Raw genomic sequence first — 19,090 nt, forward strand, 5'->3', positions numbered from 1 at the left:
ATATTGTGTACTTAAAAACTTGCTATGCCAAAACTGGTTTGGCTCAGTGGATAGAGCATCGGCCTGCAGACTGAAAGGTCCCGGGTTCAATTCCAGTCAAGGGCATGTACCTTGGTTGTGGGCACATCCCCATTGGAGGGTGTGTAGGAGGCAGTTGATCGATGCTTCTCTCTCATCAATGTTTCTAGCTTTCTATCCCTCTCTCTTCCTCTCTGTAAAAACTCAATAAAATATATTATAAAAAAAAAAAACTTGCTATGAGGGTGGATTTTATGTTAAATGTTCTTATCACAAAAACAAAGAAGAGGGCAGGAAGAAACTTGTGGAGGTGATGACTATGCTTATGGTATTGATTACGGTGATAGTTTCATAACTCATCAAGTTGTATACATAAAATGTATAAATTTTGTATGCCAATCGTACCTCAGTAAAGTGGTTTTTTAAGTCAGAACTCTTGGGGTTAAGCATTATCTTGTTAATTTGGTGTCAGCTACTTTAAAACTTAACCAGAAGTAGAAAGAGTGATTGTGTAAACTAGTGAGTGGTAACCATGAAGTATGTGCGCTAAATGAAAGGAAAACAGCGGAGAGGCGCTGAGGCAGCTGAGGCAGAAGTGCCCAGCTCTGCAGGCTTTTTGACCTCTAGCTCCAGGGGAGGGTCTCAAAATAACAGACACCCAAGATGGGAATGCCACCCTGTCCAGGTGCCCCAGCCACTGATGCTCTGCTTCCATCACGCCTGTCATGTCCATACCGGGCACACAGCAGCCCCCAAGCACCCGCCCCGGCCAGAACCCAGCACTGAAAGGCTGCCCCACGCAGGGGCCAGGGTGTCCTGGACTCACCCCTGCACTGCACGCCCTCTGGGGCAGCTATGCTCCTCCCAGGGCAGAGGGTCTCACCCATCCTGTATCCTTTACAAAAATGCACCCTGACGTTTGTGGATTGCTTGGATAATTTGACCCAGAATGGAATCTTGACCCTAAATGACCCTCCTATCTGAAAATTTCCTGTTTCAGTTTAAGGAAGGGAACAACTTCATCAGAAATTGTCCAGCTTGTGCAGGAGGCAGGGCTTGAAGAAGGAAGAGCTTATGTATGCTTTCCAAGGGCTTTCCTGCCCACCCTTCTCGAACTGTTCCAGCTCGTGAGCTGGGCAGATCACAGGAGTGGCCAGAAAGAGGACAGGACAGAATTAGGTGGAAGGTGTGAAAGGTCAACCTGCCCACAGATGCCTTTGTGGGGTGTGTGTGTGATTAGTTACTGAATAAAATATCACTTCCTTGTTGGTCTGCAAAACATAAAAGTACCCACAAGTTGGTAAAATATATATTTTATTTGTTCATACAAAGAAATAGTATCAATTACCAGAATTTCATTTTCCTAGAAACGTCTTTCTCTGTGTAAAATTAAATTGTGTTAGACATAGGACAAAATACGTGATTTAATTTTTGCACATGTTGGCTACTCTAACATCCAGGTTACAGGAGGCGCTGCTCGAATTTGCACAGTATTTAGATTATGAGGCTGAATGAAATGCAGTCATAAATTAATGTTACAAAAGTGAAGAAAAATTGAACCACACCTTTAAGTTTTATTGACCATCCTTTTTGACAAACTGAAAGGAAAAAAAAAAGACAATGACTTCTGCGTCAGCATTTCAGATACAAATGTTAAAGTAGAACCTTGGTTTTCTTTCTTATGAAAACACCCTGGCAGGATCTGAGACTGTTCCTCCAACGGTCTCAACTTTATCTGTCACTCAAAAGTACCTCTGAGGGAATCCCAGGAGACAACTTCTCCCCCTCCATCATCCAATGCCGTCCCTGCACCTAGATACCTTCCAGGTGCCACCTACCAAGTCAACAGACCACCACACAAACACGAAGAGAGGAACAACACAATCCTCCAACTTTTTTGTTCATGTTTTTGTTTTTAATGAGAAAGGAACAAAACTGAGAGGAATAAAGTGTCCCAATGACTACCAGAGTGTTTCCTGTAAACTGGAGGGAACACAAGACACATGCCAGGACAAACTGCCAAATATGAGCTGGTGTCTGTCTTGTCTTCTGGCAGCTGAGGTTAAGCTGGTGGCCTTGCAGTTTGCTAGACCAGGAAGGAATTCTCAAGGCTTACTTCAGTGTGTAGCCTAGATTCTCTGAGAGGAAGACCTGGGGCACGGGCCCTGTGACAGCTCTCACATGGCGGGTGTCACTGTGGGCAGAGGCCCTGTCCAGATCAGGCAGAACTGCAAGCTCACAGACCCCTATGAGCAGATACACAGGAAGTCTGATTTATTTGTTTTACACAGAAAAACTTGCTCTGGTCCTTCAGTGCTAATTATCGACATCTGTTGGGATTCAAGGACTTGACCCAGAATAGAATCTTGACCCACTTCAGTGTGTATGACTAAATGACCCTCTTTCTATCTGAAAACTTCCTGTTTCAGTTTTAAGGCAGGGAAAAAACAACTTCATCAAAAACTGTCCGGCCTAGAGAGAAGGCAGAAGCTAGAAGGAGGAGGAATTCTACATTGTGAGGGCAGATCTTGGGAGTGTCCAGAAAGAGGACAGGACACAATTAGGTGGAAGATGTGAAGACTGACTTTTACTTTATACTGTAACTGAAAAGGTGTTCTCAGTTTTCAAATGAGCCATCTTTATATATATTATTTATTTCAGATAGGAAGAGAAACATCAAAGATGAGAGAGAATCATTAATCAGCTGCCCTCTGCATGCCCCACCCTGGGGATCTAGCCTGCAACCTGGGCATGTGCCCTAACCAGGAATGGAACCGTGACCTCCTAGCTCACAGGTCAACACTCAACCACTGAGCCATGCTGGCTGAGCAAGTAATTTTCTATTATTGTTATTATTATTGTTGATTTTTAGAAAGAAGAGAGAGGGGGGAGAGAGGAAAAAAACAACAACATGGATTTGTTGTTCCACTTATTCATTCATTCATTCATTCATTCATTCATTCAATTCTTGATTCTTATATGTTCCCTGACCGGAGACTGGAACTGCAACCTTGGTGTACTAAGCCATGGCTCAAATGAGCCTTCTCCTGGAAAGATACACAACCAGGTGGCGCCCTATGCAGATATCTTTGTACCCAAGCAACAAGCGGGGGAACCATGCTGAGATGATGGCAATACCTTAGGCACAGGTGCTGCCCTACTTGGTAGTGGCAGTAACAAAGCTGGGCAATGACTAGAACATCTTGGGAATGCAGAGTTCCGATTCCCTTCCTCCCATACAGAACCTAGTGGGAACGCTTTTCCTGTTAAGCATAACCTAGCTAGATCATCACCCAAAGACCAGTGACATCTCTGATCGGTTTCTAAAGATGAATTGTTTTTCTCTTCATACAAATTTTCTAGCTCTATGGGGCAAGTTACGCCTTAGAGCATAAAAAGTGTCCTTTGTAAATATCACAACCCAACTATTATGACAATATGTGTATCTTTCCACATACACCTTGAAGGATGTATAACTCAAATAACAGTTCTTTTATGGTAGAAGCATCCTGAAAATTAGAATGCTTCTACCATAAAAGAAAATTGAGGATAAAGTGAATGTGTCATGATGTGATATTGCTATGTGGTTACCCAATTGCCATTAACAAGTCATCACAAAAGATCCCCGACTCCTCTCTCAACAGAGAGGTGTGGGGAGAGCATTCTGCGTCTGTAGCAGGGATTCTGGCAGCTCCTGTGAGGGCCGGGCTGAGACAGGGACGGCTGCACACGCATCAGGCAGCATGAAGCCACTCTCCCAGCCTGTCCTTGCAGGGGCCACTCCTGCACCTCACTGTTTGCTGTTGGCTACACAGACCATATTGTCAATCTGCAATGAGCTAGGAGTTCCAGGAGAGGGGTCCCAGACATGAAGCAGGACTTCCCCTCCCCTGCTGGCCACCTGTCCTCTGTGGGCCTTCTCTCTTCTCCCGCTGGGCTGTCAGCCCATTGAGATGTGCCCCGCACGTCTGGCTCTGCACTTGGCAGCACCTTGGTGGACACTGATGGCGTGGGATGCACCTGAGCCCTTTGGGTCTCAGCACTGGGCACCCTGGGTTTGTGCCTATGGCTCTGCTCGCCTAGGAGATTCTTTGGTGTGTCAAAGCAGAACTGTCTGCCTGGAGGACGGAGCACGGTGCGCTCATGCACATGGAAGAGACCGTCTTTATTTCTAAAGCAGCACCCGAGCATCTCACACACGTGACCTGGGAAAGAGGGGCTAACGTTTGCATACACTTCGAGCTGGTTAATGCCACAGGGACTAGGGCACAAGAAGAGGCGGGGTCATCCTTCACACTCAGAATCTGAAGTTCACGGACCCTGGCGCACAGGCTCTAAGGATGTGGATGTCCCTGCCGAGGCGGTAACCTCACATGCTGAGCAGGGAGAAACTCTAGCACCAGGGCCCGGCATCTGCGTCCTTGGGAAGGGCATCCCGCAGAGAGGAAGCTGCTCCCCGGGGCCCCGCTTTCCGAGGGCAGCCGTGCAGAGGCGGCTCCTGTGTGGTACTCAGGCAGGAAGCGGGGGTGTGAGACCCACTCGGGGGGCGGCAAGTGAATTCAGACAGCGATCGAAGACTGCGTACCCGTAACAACAAAAAACTCAAGTTGTGCTTTTCTTCTTTTTAAATATAACGGGGAAGGAGGGAGAAAACGGAAGCACCATCCATTGTGAGGAGGGGAAAAAAAAAAAAGGACAAAACATTATAGAGTTAAACACTTTGGAATGTTAAGAGATTATGAAGGTAACTCTACAGAGTGCGGCTAGGCAGCTTAGTGAATTAATTGCTTATGAATTAAAAATAAATTATTATAAAATATATTTCTGTACATTTTACATACATATAATCTCTCTCAATATATAAGCCAAGTGGTCAACGACACGGGCCCGGGGGTAAGGGATGGGGAGAGGAGAGGAGGAGGGGGGCCTTCAATCCCAGCCGAAGTCGTGCCCGGTCATCTGGTAGAATTTGCGGTTGAAGGGCCGGTAGAAGTCGCGCAGCCTGCGCACCACGTCGGGGTCGATGTCAGGGTGCGTCCTGCCCTTGGTCTTGCCCAGGCAGTGGGGCTTGCTGCTGCCCTCGGCCTTCTTGAGGCAGGGGAAGCCCTTGGTCTTGTTGAAGTAGAAGTGCTTGTCGGTGATGATGCGCTTGAGGCCCAGGAAGTCCTGCACGCGGCCCAGCTCGCCGGCCGGGTCGCTGATGAGCCGCTCGCCGCTCACGAAGAGCATCTGGCGGCGCGGGAAGTGGCGCAGCCAGAGCTCCAGGTGCTTGGCGTAGATGCCGATCTGGATGGCGCTCCACGACGTGTCGATGAGGCCCGCGCTCCGGTTCCTGAACGTCAGGCTCTCGAAGGTGGGGATGTCAGGCCGCTTGGACAGCGTCTGCGTGTAGTCCGAGATGGCCCTGGTCACCGGGTCGCGTACCACCACGATGAGCTTGGTGTCCTTGGACATGGCCGAGATGCGTGCGGGCGCCTCCCGCGTGACGAAGTAGCTGGGCGTCTTCTCCATGGTGATCTGCCCATCCAGGGTTCTGGGCATCAGGTCCCTGAGGGAAGAGAGCAGGACAGAGGCAGGTCAGAAGGTGAACCTCTTTGGCCACACCTCTCAATGTCAGCATTCCCAACCCTGGCCGCCTCCTCATTGGGAACAGTTGTAGAAATACAAAAGAAATGCAAGCAGAATTTCTGAGCTGAAAGACACATTACTGTCCCACCTGAAGTTTGGAGGCCAGACACTAGGTACCGGAAGCATTAAAGCACCTTCTAGGAGGTGAGCAGTGAGATGCCCATCTCTCTAAGGTAGGTGTGTCGAACTCAATCAGAGAAGGGGCCAAAATCTAAAATCCAGCCTAAATCGCGGGCCAAATGGTTTACTGAACAGTCATAAACTGTCATTGTGATGGAAACACAGCGGAGTGCATTGATGACAGCGCGGTGCGGGCCACATTGCAAGGCCTGGCGGGACGGATTTGGCCCGCGGGCCTCGTGTTTGACACATGTGCTCTAAGGTACCCTCCTCCTGGCACCTCTCCCTCATTTCCCAGGGTTTCCTGCTTCTACCCGCTCCCAAACTCTGATGCCAGAACCAAGTGCCTCTGGGTATGTGTCTTCCCTAAATAGTAACACCTGGGGTCCCCCAAGATTCCTCTGCCCACAGCCCTCACTGGCCCGCCTCCAGGGGCTCCCCAAGCCTGGGCGAATGAGCTGTGAGGACATGCCCCCATGGCTGCACCGGCTTCATCACAGGGACCAGACAAAGCCCCTTTTCCGGGAAAAGCATCCTTGTGAGGCATGGCAGCCAAAACTCTGGGTGCAACCAGCTGAAGTATAAACTGTGCAAACTTGCCAAGAAATTCCAAAAACACTATAGATTCCATTTTTTAAAAAGGGACTTGTGTGATATCCAAATGCAGCACTAATTTAAGCAAAAGTGTGTAGACAAACTTGTTACAACCTACAATAGATGCAGGCTATGACAACTGGACCAAAATCCAGCTTCTTGGTAGCAATTAGCACAGAAAAAACAAACAAGGACTCAATAATGGAAGACTGTATCTTATTTGCTCTCTGAGCTTCAGCATCCTAATATGTGAAATGGGAATAATTCCGCTTACTTTATTCAGTTGTTATGAGGTATATAAAACCAAAGCAGTTTGGCTTAACAGTTAAGGAATGTGAGCATGGCAATCAGAAGCCTGGGTTCAAATCCCAGCCCTGTCACTTATAAGCTGTGTTTCCTTGAACAACTTACTCAACTGTTCTGGGCTTCTTTTCCCCATCTGTAAAAATGAAGATGCTAATGCCTATCTCAGGTGAGCTTAATTCAAATTAAAATAATTAATGATCATCACTATAGTGTTCAACACACAGTTTTCTTGCACATGATAGGAGCAAAGCTGAGCATGTGTGTGAACAGGCTCATCCAAAGAAGATGTGTTAACTAAGTGGATACTCAGTTTTGGTCAAAAATGTGCAATTTTCCATTAGCTATGAAATAGATTTCTTTTTTAAACAACAATTTAAAAAAATCTTTAGTGTTGAAAATATTACATATGTTCTCTTTTTTCCCCACTGATTGATTCCTACCTGAGGCCAGGAATTTTTTAAAAAAAAATTTACACATAATTTTTGAGCAAATATTTACCTCTCAGAAGGACATTCTAAACTTCCAGCTTCAAGCCACTCCTAATCTACTGAGTCCCAACTCCAATATTGAGCACATTTATGGAAATGATGGCATAAACTCACACTGCCAGCTAGGGGACTCCCGCCCTTCCCCCCCACCCCAGCCCCAGCAAAGGAGGTGCTAGCCCTGAAGGCCTGCCTGCGCACAGCCCAGGCTGTGGCCTAAGCTGATTGACCCACTTTGCCCGTTAATCACTTAGATTAATGCAGCCGCGTCAGCAGGCTAATGTGATGGAGGATTATAGAGAATCCAACTCTTGACTTATTTTGCATTTCACCCAAAAGCAGGGCGATTCAGATAAAGTCCAAGTTTTTTGCCATGCTGAGCCTCTGCAACCGGACAGTCTACAAGACTACAAGAGGCTCATATTCAGAATTAAAGTGCTACTGCCTCGTTGAAGAAAACCTAACCCTCAAAATTGTTCAGAGCCATGCCCGGGTGGGTTTGGTCTGTCCTCAGAGAGTCCCTCTGTCTCAGCCTGAGCTTTTGAAGCCAGGCCACTGGTTGGACCCTCAGCATCCCCCCTGATTCAGGGGTGTGGCCCCGCATAGGTCGCAGGTCATTAACCTGTCCATGCCTCAGCTTCCTCATTGGAAATATGAGAAACACGATACTGTCCACCACCTGGTGTTTTCAAGATGACTGTGAGCCTAACCTTGGTACCTAGCCTGGAGCTAGCTGTGGTCTCCTGTTGGCAGGATCTGGGCAAGAAAATAGGAGGCAAGGATCATGCACAGATCCCTCACACGGTCGCTCTGCACAGACAGGCAATGGGGAGGCTCGGCTCCCATGAAGGCCAAGATGTGGGACAGCAGCCTCTGCCCTCAGCCGGCTCCAGCTCCAGAACAACCACAGAACCTTCGCTGCCTGCCTTCCCGCAGGGTCAGGGAAAAGCCTGGCAGGTCCGCACACAATGGCTACCTGGGCAGCTGGGAACACAAAGCACACCAGAGGATTGGTGCAAAGGACACGGGAGAGCCTCCCTGCCTCCAGTCTGGAGGCAGAGCCTCCTCAGCCATAAATCAGCCTCTCTGAGCGTGGGCAGACCACCTGTGGCTGACTGCCTGCAACCACCCAAGCCGTCCTGGGCCCCAGGTCCAGGGGACCCCTCTCCTCAGAATGGTCCACGTTTGTACACATAGATCAGAAAGCTCAGGGACCTCAGGACTCCTTCATCATCACACTAACAGCCAGGGAACCACGGCTGTGACCCCAACTTCTCAGCCCTGGTCCAGCCGAGGCCCCACCATCCGTCCCCTCAGCATGCTTGGTGGCAGCCAATGGTTGAGATGAACATCTAGGTTCCCATTATTTCTGCAAACGCCTCCCCTGCCCCCCTGCTGGCTTCCCAGACGCTTCCAGGCAGGTGAGGAGAACAGACACACCACCCCAAATGCGTGTCTTTGGCACGAGGATCAGTGAGGATGGTTGTGTGTAAGATTCAGTGGACATGGAGAAGCTCTGGACACCAAGCAGAAGGTGTCATTGCGTAGGAGGCATTCACATTCACATCTACAGGGACATGTCCATCAGTGAGGGTGTCCTCTGTGCCAGGAAGGAGGCACGAGTGAATCTTTAGAAATCCCCTACAGGAAGGAGGCAGGACCGCAATCTGCACAGCAACCTTAGGCCTGTTTCTTGTTTTTCCCCCTCGCCTCTGAAACTGACTGCTCCCATCCCCAGCATCTTCTGACTTTAGCGGAGAGGGTATTGAACTTGGTGGGGTAGGCCATTTGGGGGAGTTGCTCAGTGTACAGCAGGTATACATACATGGTAATAAGTATTCCTGGGTCTCTCCTATGTGTACAGCAGGAGGTATACATGTTAAATAAGTGTTCCTGGGACTCTCCCATGTGTACAGCAGGAGGTATACATGTTAAATAAGTGTTCCTGGGACTCTCCCATGTGTGCAGCAGGTATACATGGTAATAAGTGTTCCTGGGACTCTCCCATGTGTACAGCAGGAGGTATACATGTTAAATAAGTGTTCCTGGGACTCTCCCATGTGTGCAGCAGGTATACATGGTAATGAGTATTCCTGGGATTCTCCCATGTGTGCAGCAAATATACAGGGTAATGAGTGTTCCTGGGTCTCTCTCATGTGTGCAGCAGGTATACATGTTAATAAGTGTCCCTGGGTCTCTCCCATGTGTATAGCAGGAGGTATACATGCTAATAAGTGTTCCTGGGTCTCTCCCATGTGTACAGCAGGAGGTATACATGTTAATAAGTGTTCCTGGGCCTCTCCCATATGTGCAGTAGGTATGCATGTTAACAAACTTCTGCTTGTTTTTCTTTGTTACTCTGTCTTTTCTTAGAAAGGATCTCAGCCAAGAGCTCCGAAGGGTGGAGGGGAATTATTTCTCCTTCTCTACACAGGCACTGGGCCCCCGAGGGGCTGGTGTCTCAGCGCCCCTGTCCCCCACAGGCCCCCACCACCACCCAGGAAACATGGAGCAGACTGCAGTGTGGGGACTGCTCCTGGCACAGAACCTTCGGACAGTCTCGGCATGCCCCCTTCTCCCCTCAGCCACTCTTCCCCCACCACCCACCACCCACCACCCACTCCCTGGTCCTGGAGCAAACTCCTTTGTACTGGCTTCCCTTTCCCTCCTTGCACTGGCCTCACTCGCCTGCCCTCAGGCTCAAAACCGCTCTGAGCACAACAGTGACTCAGAGAAGAAGTCTGAGCCTTGGCCAAGGACGAGCCCATGCCGTGGGCCCCGCACGCCCACCCCAGCAGCGGTCCAGCCCCAGAGAAGCCTCCGGAGCGAGCCCGCAGGGAGGTTGCAGGTTAATTGAGCTGCTCATTATGAAAGCCAATTTCTCAAACTGATAGCCATACCTAATAATTATCTAGTGCTGGGAGCTCGCAGAGGACTTTCACAGCGTTATCTGATTTCACTGCGCACAGCAAGCCTGTGAGGTGGTACTGCAGCCCCAGCTTGCTCGTGAAGAAACGAGGCTCAAGGAGAGAGTGACCTGCTCAGAGGGGGGTCACTACCTGCACAGCAGGAGCTGGGACCTGGCTTCAGCCCTTGGGAGGTGCCCCCTTCCTTTTGCCACGACCTTCTCCTCTCAGCCCCCTGTGGTTTTCTTCTTAATGTGACGAGGAGAACACAGCACCACACACCTGTCCTCCCCTTAAATACCTATTTTTTCTCTTGATCATAGATTAGGATCTTAATAATAGGTATTTCAGTGCTAGAATCAGATGACTGCGATCATAATTGTTCAGAAATGAGCCAGACTCTGGAACAACAGACCTCTGAGGTTCACGTACTCCTGAGGTCTGTGTTGTGGGGACTCTCTGCAGTCATTGCACAGCCCTCCCCCCGTCCCCCGCCACACACACACATACACACACACACACACACACACACACACACACACACTCACACCCTGCCCAGCCTCCTCCCTCCTTACATGGGGGACACCTCTCTGGCACCTGGCACACAGGGCCATTGGGTGCTTGTGAAGCCGGGGGGGGGGGGGCAGGGGGGGGAAGGACAGTGTCTCTACTGCTCCTCATACGATGCTAGCCTGCGATGCAGGTGACACCCAGGACGGAGAGCAGAGGGGCTCCACTGCCTCAGGAGGACCTACGGGTGGGCGGGCTGGTCCTCCCACGCCTGGGCCTGGGGATGGCAGCCCAGGGAACTCTCAGGAACACTGGCTCTCAGAGCGCAGGAACCGAGAACCGTGAGGGCTGACCGGGGTGCGCAGGCGGTCAGTGTGTTCCAGGATATTCATGGCAAAGTGACAGCCCTCTGTGGCAGCCAGTCTCACCCTGCTTGCACCCTGAATCTCAGGGCATTTAAACTAGATGCCTGGTCCTGGGCCTTGGCCTGGCCCTAGACCACAGAGCCAGGCCCCACACAGATTCTCTGAGAGGATCCGATGCGCAGCAGGGGTGAAGTCAGTATTCTGCGGCATCTGCCCCATCCTTCAGTTTATTCCGCTGATACCCATGGCCCCTCAGAGGAGACACCATCGCAGGGCGAGGTGGGGCAGCGGGGGGATTGAGAAAACAATATTGTGAATGAAACTTAATGTTGTTCAGCTAATCCAAGGCTATTGAGTCAAAGGACTAGAGTTAAATCTAGAGAGCGAAGGCTGACAGCGGACCAGGTCCCAGAGGGAGTGAGGGGATGCCTGGTCGGTGGTCCACAAACTGTGGAGGACAGATAGGCAGAACAAGCCCAATGCAGGCGCCACACACACACACACACACACAGAGAGAGAGAGAGAGAGAGAGAGAGAGAGAGAGAGAGAGAGAGAGAGAGAGAGAGAGATCAAATACAAATGGAGCTACCAGCAAAACATAGGGGGCCAGCTGAAGGAACCTGCGGAGGATACGGCCACCTGTACATCCATGACAGTGAAAGGCTCACAGATGCATCTCATTCTTTCATCTTCAAAAGCCAGACACCGACACAAACAGGAGGCCCCCAGCGAAGAGCAGGGCCAGCTCCGGACGCGCTGACATCCACTTTGCCAGGGGCGGCAGCTTACAATGGATCCCAATTCATTGTAAAAAGACCCCTGAAACGAACATGAACTGATGTCCAATATGCCCATGCGCCCTTCGCCCCTTCTCGCCTCTCCAGGCGGGTGGGTCAGGAGTCGGGGTTGGGAATCTCCAGCCTCTCTGGGGGTGCCAGGCTGGGGAGGCACCAGTGGCTGGCAGGAGAGGGATTCTCACCGGCCTAGTGTCACGGGGCTTCCCAGGAGACAGTTTACAGGGAATCTCCCAGGTCCCGGGGCCTGTATGTGACCGCGGGAAGCAGAGTATTTTAAACAGGCCTCCAGGCCTCAGTGAGGAGGAAAGTCACACGAACCGGAGACGTAAAAAGCCCTGTGACTGGGATGTTCCCGCTAGCAGATGCTGCCCTAATCCTCTTTCTTTCCTCGGGCGACATGCCTCTCCCAGGGTCAGCAGCTGAACTTAGGGAGGGGCTCACTGCACAGAACAGGGAAGGAGGCTGATGGCTGGAGCCCCCTCACCCAGCCAGAGAGGCAGAGGCATTGACACAAAACAGACAACGGGGGATGAGCCTAAGAGGGGAGGCCACCCACTGCCATGCTGGGGGGGGGGGGGGGGCAGCCCTCTCCCACCCAGGGACACTGGGCGCCCCTTTCCCCTCCTGCTTTGGGAGATGACTTCTTTGCTCGGTTGCAGAAAAAAAAACACCTATGTTCTGGGTTATGAAGATGTATTTCTCTTTTTTAAATTGACTTGTTAACCTCCTATACTACCATATAGTAAATAATCATTATTGGAATCCAATTCTATGAGTTTTGACAAATGCATAGGGCTGTGTAATGGCCGCCACCACAATGGGGAGTCAGGTCCGTCCATCCGTCTGTCCGTCCGTCCGCAGCCTCTGAAATGCACTCTCCCTGCCAAGGCGGAGGACAGAGCAGCTGCTCCCCAGGAAAGGTGCTGCACCATAGCCGGGCGGCGCATTCCCACACTGTTTTGAGGGAAATATTGATTGAAATGAGAAAAACAATCAATAGAGATTTAGAAATGTTGACACGGAGTTATTTACTGCTAGAAATGTTGACACTGAGTTATTTACAGACTTGAAGTTCTGCTCCTCCTGGGCGTGTCCTGGCCTCGGGGAGGCCGCTGGCCGGAGCTTCCAGGGCGAGGCCATTCGGAGGCGCTGCTCTGGCCACGAGCCTGCGGCTCAGCCTTAGCTACTGCACCGAGCCCTGGCCCAGCCTCTAGGATTTCCCAGAACCAGAGTGCAACAAGGGAAGTCTCCACAGACAGCAGAATGGGGGGGCCCCAGGGTTGCATCCCTCTCTCCCCAAATATTAACAAACCAACAAAGTCACCAAACTCTCTCCTCACATCCAGTCCTCCATGGGTAGGAAATAACCACATACCCCCTAAAAAGGGCAAAATAAAGTCCCATTTTATTTTATTTTTTTTTAGAATCCTATAAGTTATTAAATATCTGTAGCAAAACTCAAACGCACTGGAATTCCCAGGGGCTGGGAGAGAGGGGGAAAGAGCACAGAGGACTGAGGGCGGGAGCAGTCTGCAGGTACCGCAATGATGGGCACGCCTCACACATCCGTCTAAGGCCACGGTGCACAGCAGTGGGAAGGGGGGGCATGGGGGGGAGGGGAGCCCGCCATGCCTGGGGTCTGTGGGTGGCATGACACAATGGTGCAAGCTTTCCAGCGAACGCACGGCTTAGGGAGGAGGATGAGGGGGAGGCTGTGCTATGGAGGGCAGAGGGCACATGGGAAGCCTCTGTACTTTCTGCTTGACTTTGCTGTGAACCTAAACCTACTCTCAACACACAATCTCTCCTATGAACTCTGGCCTTCTCTGGGGAAGAACAGGGATCATGCCCTCGCACCCTCGGCCCCGCAACCACCAGCAGTGCCCACTCTCACCCATCCTCTCCCCAGACTCAGCTTCCTCCATGGCCTGGGCTCCGGGACACGCTCCGCCTAACACCCACGCCACGCTGGCCCCTTCCCCCAACCATGGGAAAGAAAGAAAACCTTCCCTCCGGGGTAAAAATGAGGTTTGTAAAAGGTAACATGTCTTAACCTAAGATATGTAGGACAAGGGACAAACTATCAAACTTTCCGTCTTGAAAAAAATTTTTAAAGTCTTATTTGATAAAAGGATGCCCTTGGGTTAGGGCGCTTTCTGATTCCTGGCAGAATTGGGGCCCAAACCCTCCCTTTGCCTCCCTTCCTGGGCCCAGAGGCCTCAGGGGCCACCTGGGGAGTCCCCCGAGGAGGAAGTGAAGGGCTGGAGCCTGGAGAGAAGCCAGGCCCTTGTTTGGGGCTCAGCTTTAGCTGCGTGCCTCAGTCTCCCCAGCACAGGGGGTTCAGAAAACCCACTCAGCTGGCTGACTCCCATGGTTGAAAACGGGCCACACTCTCCACCTGACAAACTCAGGGAGGCCGGCATAGTGGCCTTACAGACTGGAGACCTAAAGGCCCCACGCCGGAGGTTGAAATGAAAACTTCCCACCGAAAAGCAGTCAGGTGGGCAGCCATGGCCTAGGCCAGCGTCTTCCCTGACAAAGGCCAGTCTCTGCCTCACTGAGCTTGTCCACTGTCTCTGTGCACCGAGGGTAATGTGCCTTTGCAATGTCAGGGTGACCCCTTTTCCCACACCCTTCAAGGCACAGCCTCTCCGCAGAGCAGAAGCCCACAGAGCCCTCATTGTTATCCTGTTCCCCACATGCCATCTCTATGAGCTGTCAGTATTGACTATCCTGTGCCCACGGATGGGAGGGAAGTGTGTGTCTCTCCTTTTACTCTTTACCCAATCCCAGGGATTTCCCGGCTTGGCTTTCTCCTGCCTCCTCAGCCTACCACCAATGGGCTTCATGTGACCGTGTCCATGCCTCGCCTTGGACTGTAATTTAGAAAATAAGCTGCAAAACTGCCATTCTCAGGAGCATTTCTCAGCCCATTGGGATTTTGCTTCCTGGCAACGGTCGTCAGCTTGGCTCAAATAAACTCATGGAAATTCTCTACAGATTTGGACATTTTTTACATGGCCACTGGAAGGGGGTGGGGGGTAGCTGGGGACATGGAAAGAAGGTGACTTAGAGGGAAGGTGACATGCGACATGGAGGGAGGTGATGTTTCCAAGAGGAACTCCAAGCTGCCAGGCAAGCCATGGGGATGCAGGGGCAGGTCCTGGAGGGATGAGGCCTAGAGGGGTAGGTCCTGGAGGGGGAGAGGCCTGGAGGGGCAGGTCCTGAAGGGGTGAGGTCCTGGAGGGGTGAGGTCCTGGAGGGGTAGGTCCTGGAGGGGCAGGTCCTGAAGGGGTGAGGTCCTGGAGGGGCAGGTCCTGGAGGGGTGTGGCCTGGAGGGGCAGGTCCTGGAGAGGCAGGTCCTAGAGGGGCAGGTCCTGGAGGGGCAGGTCCTAGAGGGGCAGGTCCTGGAGGGGCAGGTCCTAGAGGGTTAGGTCCTAGAGGGGCAGGTCCTGGAGGGGCAGGTCCTGGAGGGGCAGGTCCTGGAGGAGTGAGGTCCTGGAGGGGTGAGGCCTGGAGGGGCAGGTCCTGGAGGGGCAGGTCCTGGAGGGGTGAGGCCAGAGGTGTGGGGAGGAGGCTCTCCTCCAGGTGTGAGTGGGCACTTGGGACTCCAGGCCAGAGGTTTTTTTAAAAGAAAAGTCTGGGAGAAAAGAAAGAATGGGTGCCCCGGTCACAGCAGTTTCTCTGGTGATAATGTGGGCCAGCCTATCCTCACTTCCGAGGAGGCCAGTTACCACCGCAATCAGGCATCCAACACAGCTCCGTGTCTTGCCTTCTCAGGGCCTTATACATTACAGTGGGAAAGACCAGCACTGCAGCCTCCTCTCTCCTCCCAGATGAGACAAGACCCGCCCTCCTCCCCAAAGACCTGAGGTAGCCCAGGCAAGGAGCCTGCTCCTGAGTGGGCCCTGCAGCTGGGAGCTGGGACCCTGGAAGTTCCTTCTGAAAGCAGCTTTCTTCCCGGGAGGCAGGAGGCAGGAGGCAGGAGGCAGGAGGCAGCGGGCGGGAAAACGTGTCTCAGCATAGTCCCTCCTCCTAGGGAACCTCCTTCCTTGGTGGGAAGACTCAGCCCACCAGTTCTGAGCTCCTCTTCAAAGGGCTACTCTCCATCAATAATTATCTCCATTTGGGGGAGATGTTTGCATATCAAAGAACTCCTTTAAGAGGGTTTAAAATCGTTTAAAATGAAATTGTAAATAGTCTGTTCTCAATGCCTCTTGGGTCTTTAAGCCCAGCAGCAGTGGGCTACCGGAAGTGATGTCATCATTCATTAAAACTTTCCAGCTCCCGCCCCCTTTTTCTAAGGTAATGGGTAGGAAAGAAGAAAAATAACAAAGGATGGGATCCCCATTCCTCCTCTTCCCCTTCCAGCCCTCCCTTTTTCTCTACTCCCAGCCCCCAACCTCCAGCTCCAGGATTTGGCCTCCATTGTCCCAGAGTTTCAATGCCGCTCAGAAATGAAAGGCCTGTGAATGCCACAAGGGGGTGGGGCACAAAAGAGCATCCCGCTCCTCTGGGTCAACTCAAGACTCCTTTCATTTGGGCAGAATCCTCCCTTACAGACCACCGCACAAAGGCCTGGTTCCTGTTCCTGGAAGGGGGGGGGGGGGGGGAGTGAATGGGGGGCGGCTTCAATTAAAAGCTAATAGCCTTTTGTGTGGGAGCTCTCTGGGGCATCGCTCATGTTTATGGCACATCTCTGTGCTGGGAGGGACAAATCAGTGAAATCAGAGTAATGCGTCCGTTTCCTGAAAAAAGAATTTTTTTTTGTTTTGATCATGAGAAAGAGAAAAAGAAAGGAGGAAAATAGTGTTCTGAGAAGCAGACTTTAGACAGTGAAATGAGCGCTGCCATGGGCAGAGGGGAGCAAGGGCCCAGGAATAAGGGGAAGGGGCACCAGCCCCAGGGCAGCGGCTCAGCCAGGCCCTCCTCCTCCGCGGGGACCACCGCCTCCCCTCCGGCTGCTCAGTGCTGGACCCTGCGCCTTGTCCCTGGGGATGGCGAGAGCCTGGCTCTGGGTAGGTTCCTTCCAGGCAACAAAGGGTCAGCCCTCCCCCTCCACAGTGGTGCTTCCCCGGCTCCTGCAGTTCCCCCAGCTCCTGCTGCACCCCAACAGCTCTGGGTAACTCAGTGCAAGTGTTTGTAAGACCTTCACCCGAGGGCTTCCAACCACTTGGCAGTACCAGCCAACCTGGAGTGACTGAAAATACTGGGGGGGTAGGGGAGAGGTCGGGGGGGGGGGGGGTGGCTTCCAGACCTTCAGTGACAGCACAGGGCACTGGACATGTGACACTGTGGGTACCTGGCCTGGCCCGCCATTGACAGGAGCCTGACCCTGGACCAATGCTCCAAGCTTTGGACTCAGTTTCCCTTTGAATAAAATGAGTGCACTGATTTAAAAGGATGTTCTTTGGCTCTCAAATTCTCCAAGATGACCTTTACCATCTCCACTCTCCCACCATCCCCACTCCGCCTCCTCCTTCAGCCAGCAGCAGTTTGACACAAGTTGGCAGAGTTAAAGGAGAGCCTTTATAAGTACTTGGATTTGTATGTGTATCTCAGAGGCATGAGTATACACCAGTGGTCGGCAAACTGTGGCTCACAAGCCACGGTTTGCCGCTCTGTTGACTAATGAGTTTGCCGACCACTGACCTAGACTCTCGATTCCAATAATTACAGGCTGTTGTTGTTCCTTGTGATTAAGCCCCTATCCCAGTTTGCCAACCACTGGTATATAGACCAACCCCAGAGCATAATTCAGATACAGATCAACATCAAGTGTATCCTAAACCATACACCCATTCGTTAAGTATCCTGGTGCTGGGTGGAGTAGAAAGAAAAGTGGGTAGGTCAGGCTGTGTGGCCTTGGGTAAGTTGCCTAACACCTTTGAGCTGTCTTTCCTCATCTGTAAAATGGAAATATTTGTCCTATTTTACACACACACACACACACACACACACACACACACACACACACTGAAACGCAAATGTTATCTGTAGATGAATAAGCTTTTACAGTATAAAACCTCACCTGAGAGTAAGGTGGAATGAATCCATTTACATCCCCTCTATTATCTCCTTTGATACCAGGGATATTTCGAAGGAAATACTGCTAAGGAAAGAGAAACACTACATTGGTTCTTAAACTCAGTCTCATCTGAAAGAGTCTGTTTCCTGAAACTCATCAATTGCTCTATGGAACACCCTGTTTGGGCCTTTCTTAGTACCCACTAGGACCCTGGAGACAGAGACCCAGCTCCTCTCCTGGGTCCGGGCCACTGAGTGAATGGGATGGTCCCCGAGTGGGGACTGAAAAAGCACTCTCCTCTCACCTTCCAGTTCTGGCTGGCCTGCGAAATGAACAGCGTACTGAGGAAACGTACAAAGTTTACTACAGATGCACATGCCAGGGGTGTTATAAGGGACGAGAGCCACAGAGGCACGGGGGTTGAATATGCCCGTATGGACAAAGGAAAGGGGGACAGTGACAGGATTTCAGAGGAAGAATAGGCAATTTACAGGTTGCTAAAAAGATCAGCACGCTGTGGCAGGCCAATTCTTGCTAAGCAGCCCAGAAACAATGGGGCACAGTGGGTGGGTGGTTAGGACGTGGGGGGATGGAATTGGGGGGGTGAGAGGGGTGAAGGAAATCCTGCCACCAGGCCTGCCTGGAGCCTCCCTACTTATAGCTAAGGTGCAGGCGGTCAGAATCCCTCCCTGAGCAGGCTTTCCCTCTGGATCTTGTAGGCAGGAAGGGGGGAGGGTTAAAAGTTCTTACTGAGTGTTTTGTGTCTTAACAACCAGCATAAAAATCAATACCCCAACAGGCATAGTTTTGGGGTCACAAAACTGTGATCCCCTTTACAAGCTGAAGAGGAGTGGGAAGTGAGGCAATCTTTAATACAAACACAGCCCACTTTGGAGGATTCTTTCTTTTTATAGCATGGCAGAGAATGGGGTTTACAAGGCGCAAGCCCCCCACAGTTTGGGGGGAAGAGGTCCGTCTAGGCTGATGAAAAGAAACAGCACAAGCGCTGAAACCAGACCCACCGGGAAGGCCTGATAGAATCACTCGCCTTCCTGCCTCCTCACCGTGGGGCCAGGAGGAGTTTGGGAAAAGAAAAACCCATCAACTCTTGACTTAAGTCCAAGATAATGGCTCTATCCCTGCTCCCGCTTCCCTCCTCCTTCGACAAACAACCCCATTTTATGGTTATCAACTGAAAACAGTATAAAGTAAATGAGGTCAATAAAAATCTTGAGAGACAGAAGTTTGAGTTAAGCTAAAACAAAGGGAAATGAGTGCAAATAAACTTTTCTTATCACAGGCTTTAAATATGCAAGAACGTTTTAGAGAAAAG

The 19,090-nt window shown here is 51.3% G+C and overlaps 1 protein-coding gene across 1 annotated transcript in view; it reads right to left on the minus strand.

Annotated features, from left to right (window-relative positions):
* Positions 1-4,170: 4,170 nt before the first annotated feature.
* HS3ST3B1 (heparan sulfate-glucosamine 3-sulfotransferase 3B1) overlaps positions 4,171-19,090 on the minus strand; it is a 41,164-nt gene continuing 26,244 nt past the window's right edge. Inside the window, exons 2-3 of the mRNA XM_036451920.2 lie at positions 4,940-5,566; positions 4,171-4,906 (exon numbers count right to left, since the gene is read on the minus strand). Coding sequence (XP_036307813.1) covers positions 4,948-5,566 — 619 coding nt within the window. The 3' untranslated portion in view covers positions 4,171-4,906; positions 4,940-4,947. The remainder of the gene's footprint in view (positions 4,907-4,939; positions 5,567-19,090) is intronic.

This window comes from Pipistrellus kuhlii, unplaced genomic scaffold (genome assembly GCF_014108245.1).
Source record: "Pipistrellus kuhlii isolate mPipKuh1 unplaced genomic scaffold, mPipKuh1.p scaffold_m20_p_23, whole genome shotgun sequence".
Taxonomy (NCBI): Eukaryota; Metazoa; Chordata; class Mammalia; order Chiroptera; family Vespertilionidae; genus Pipistrellus; species Pipistrellus kuhlii.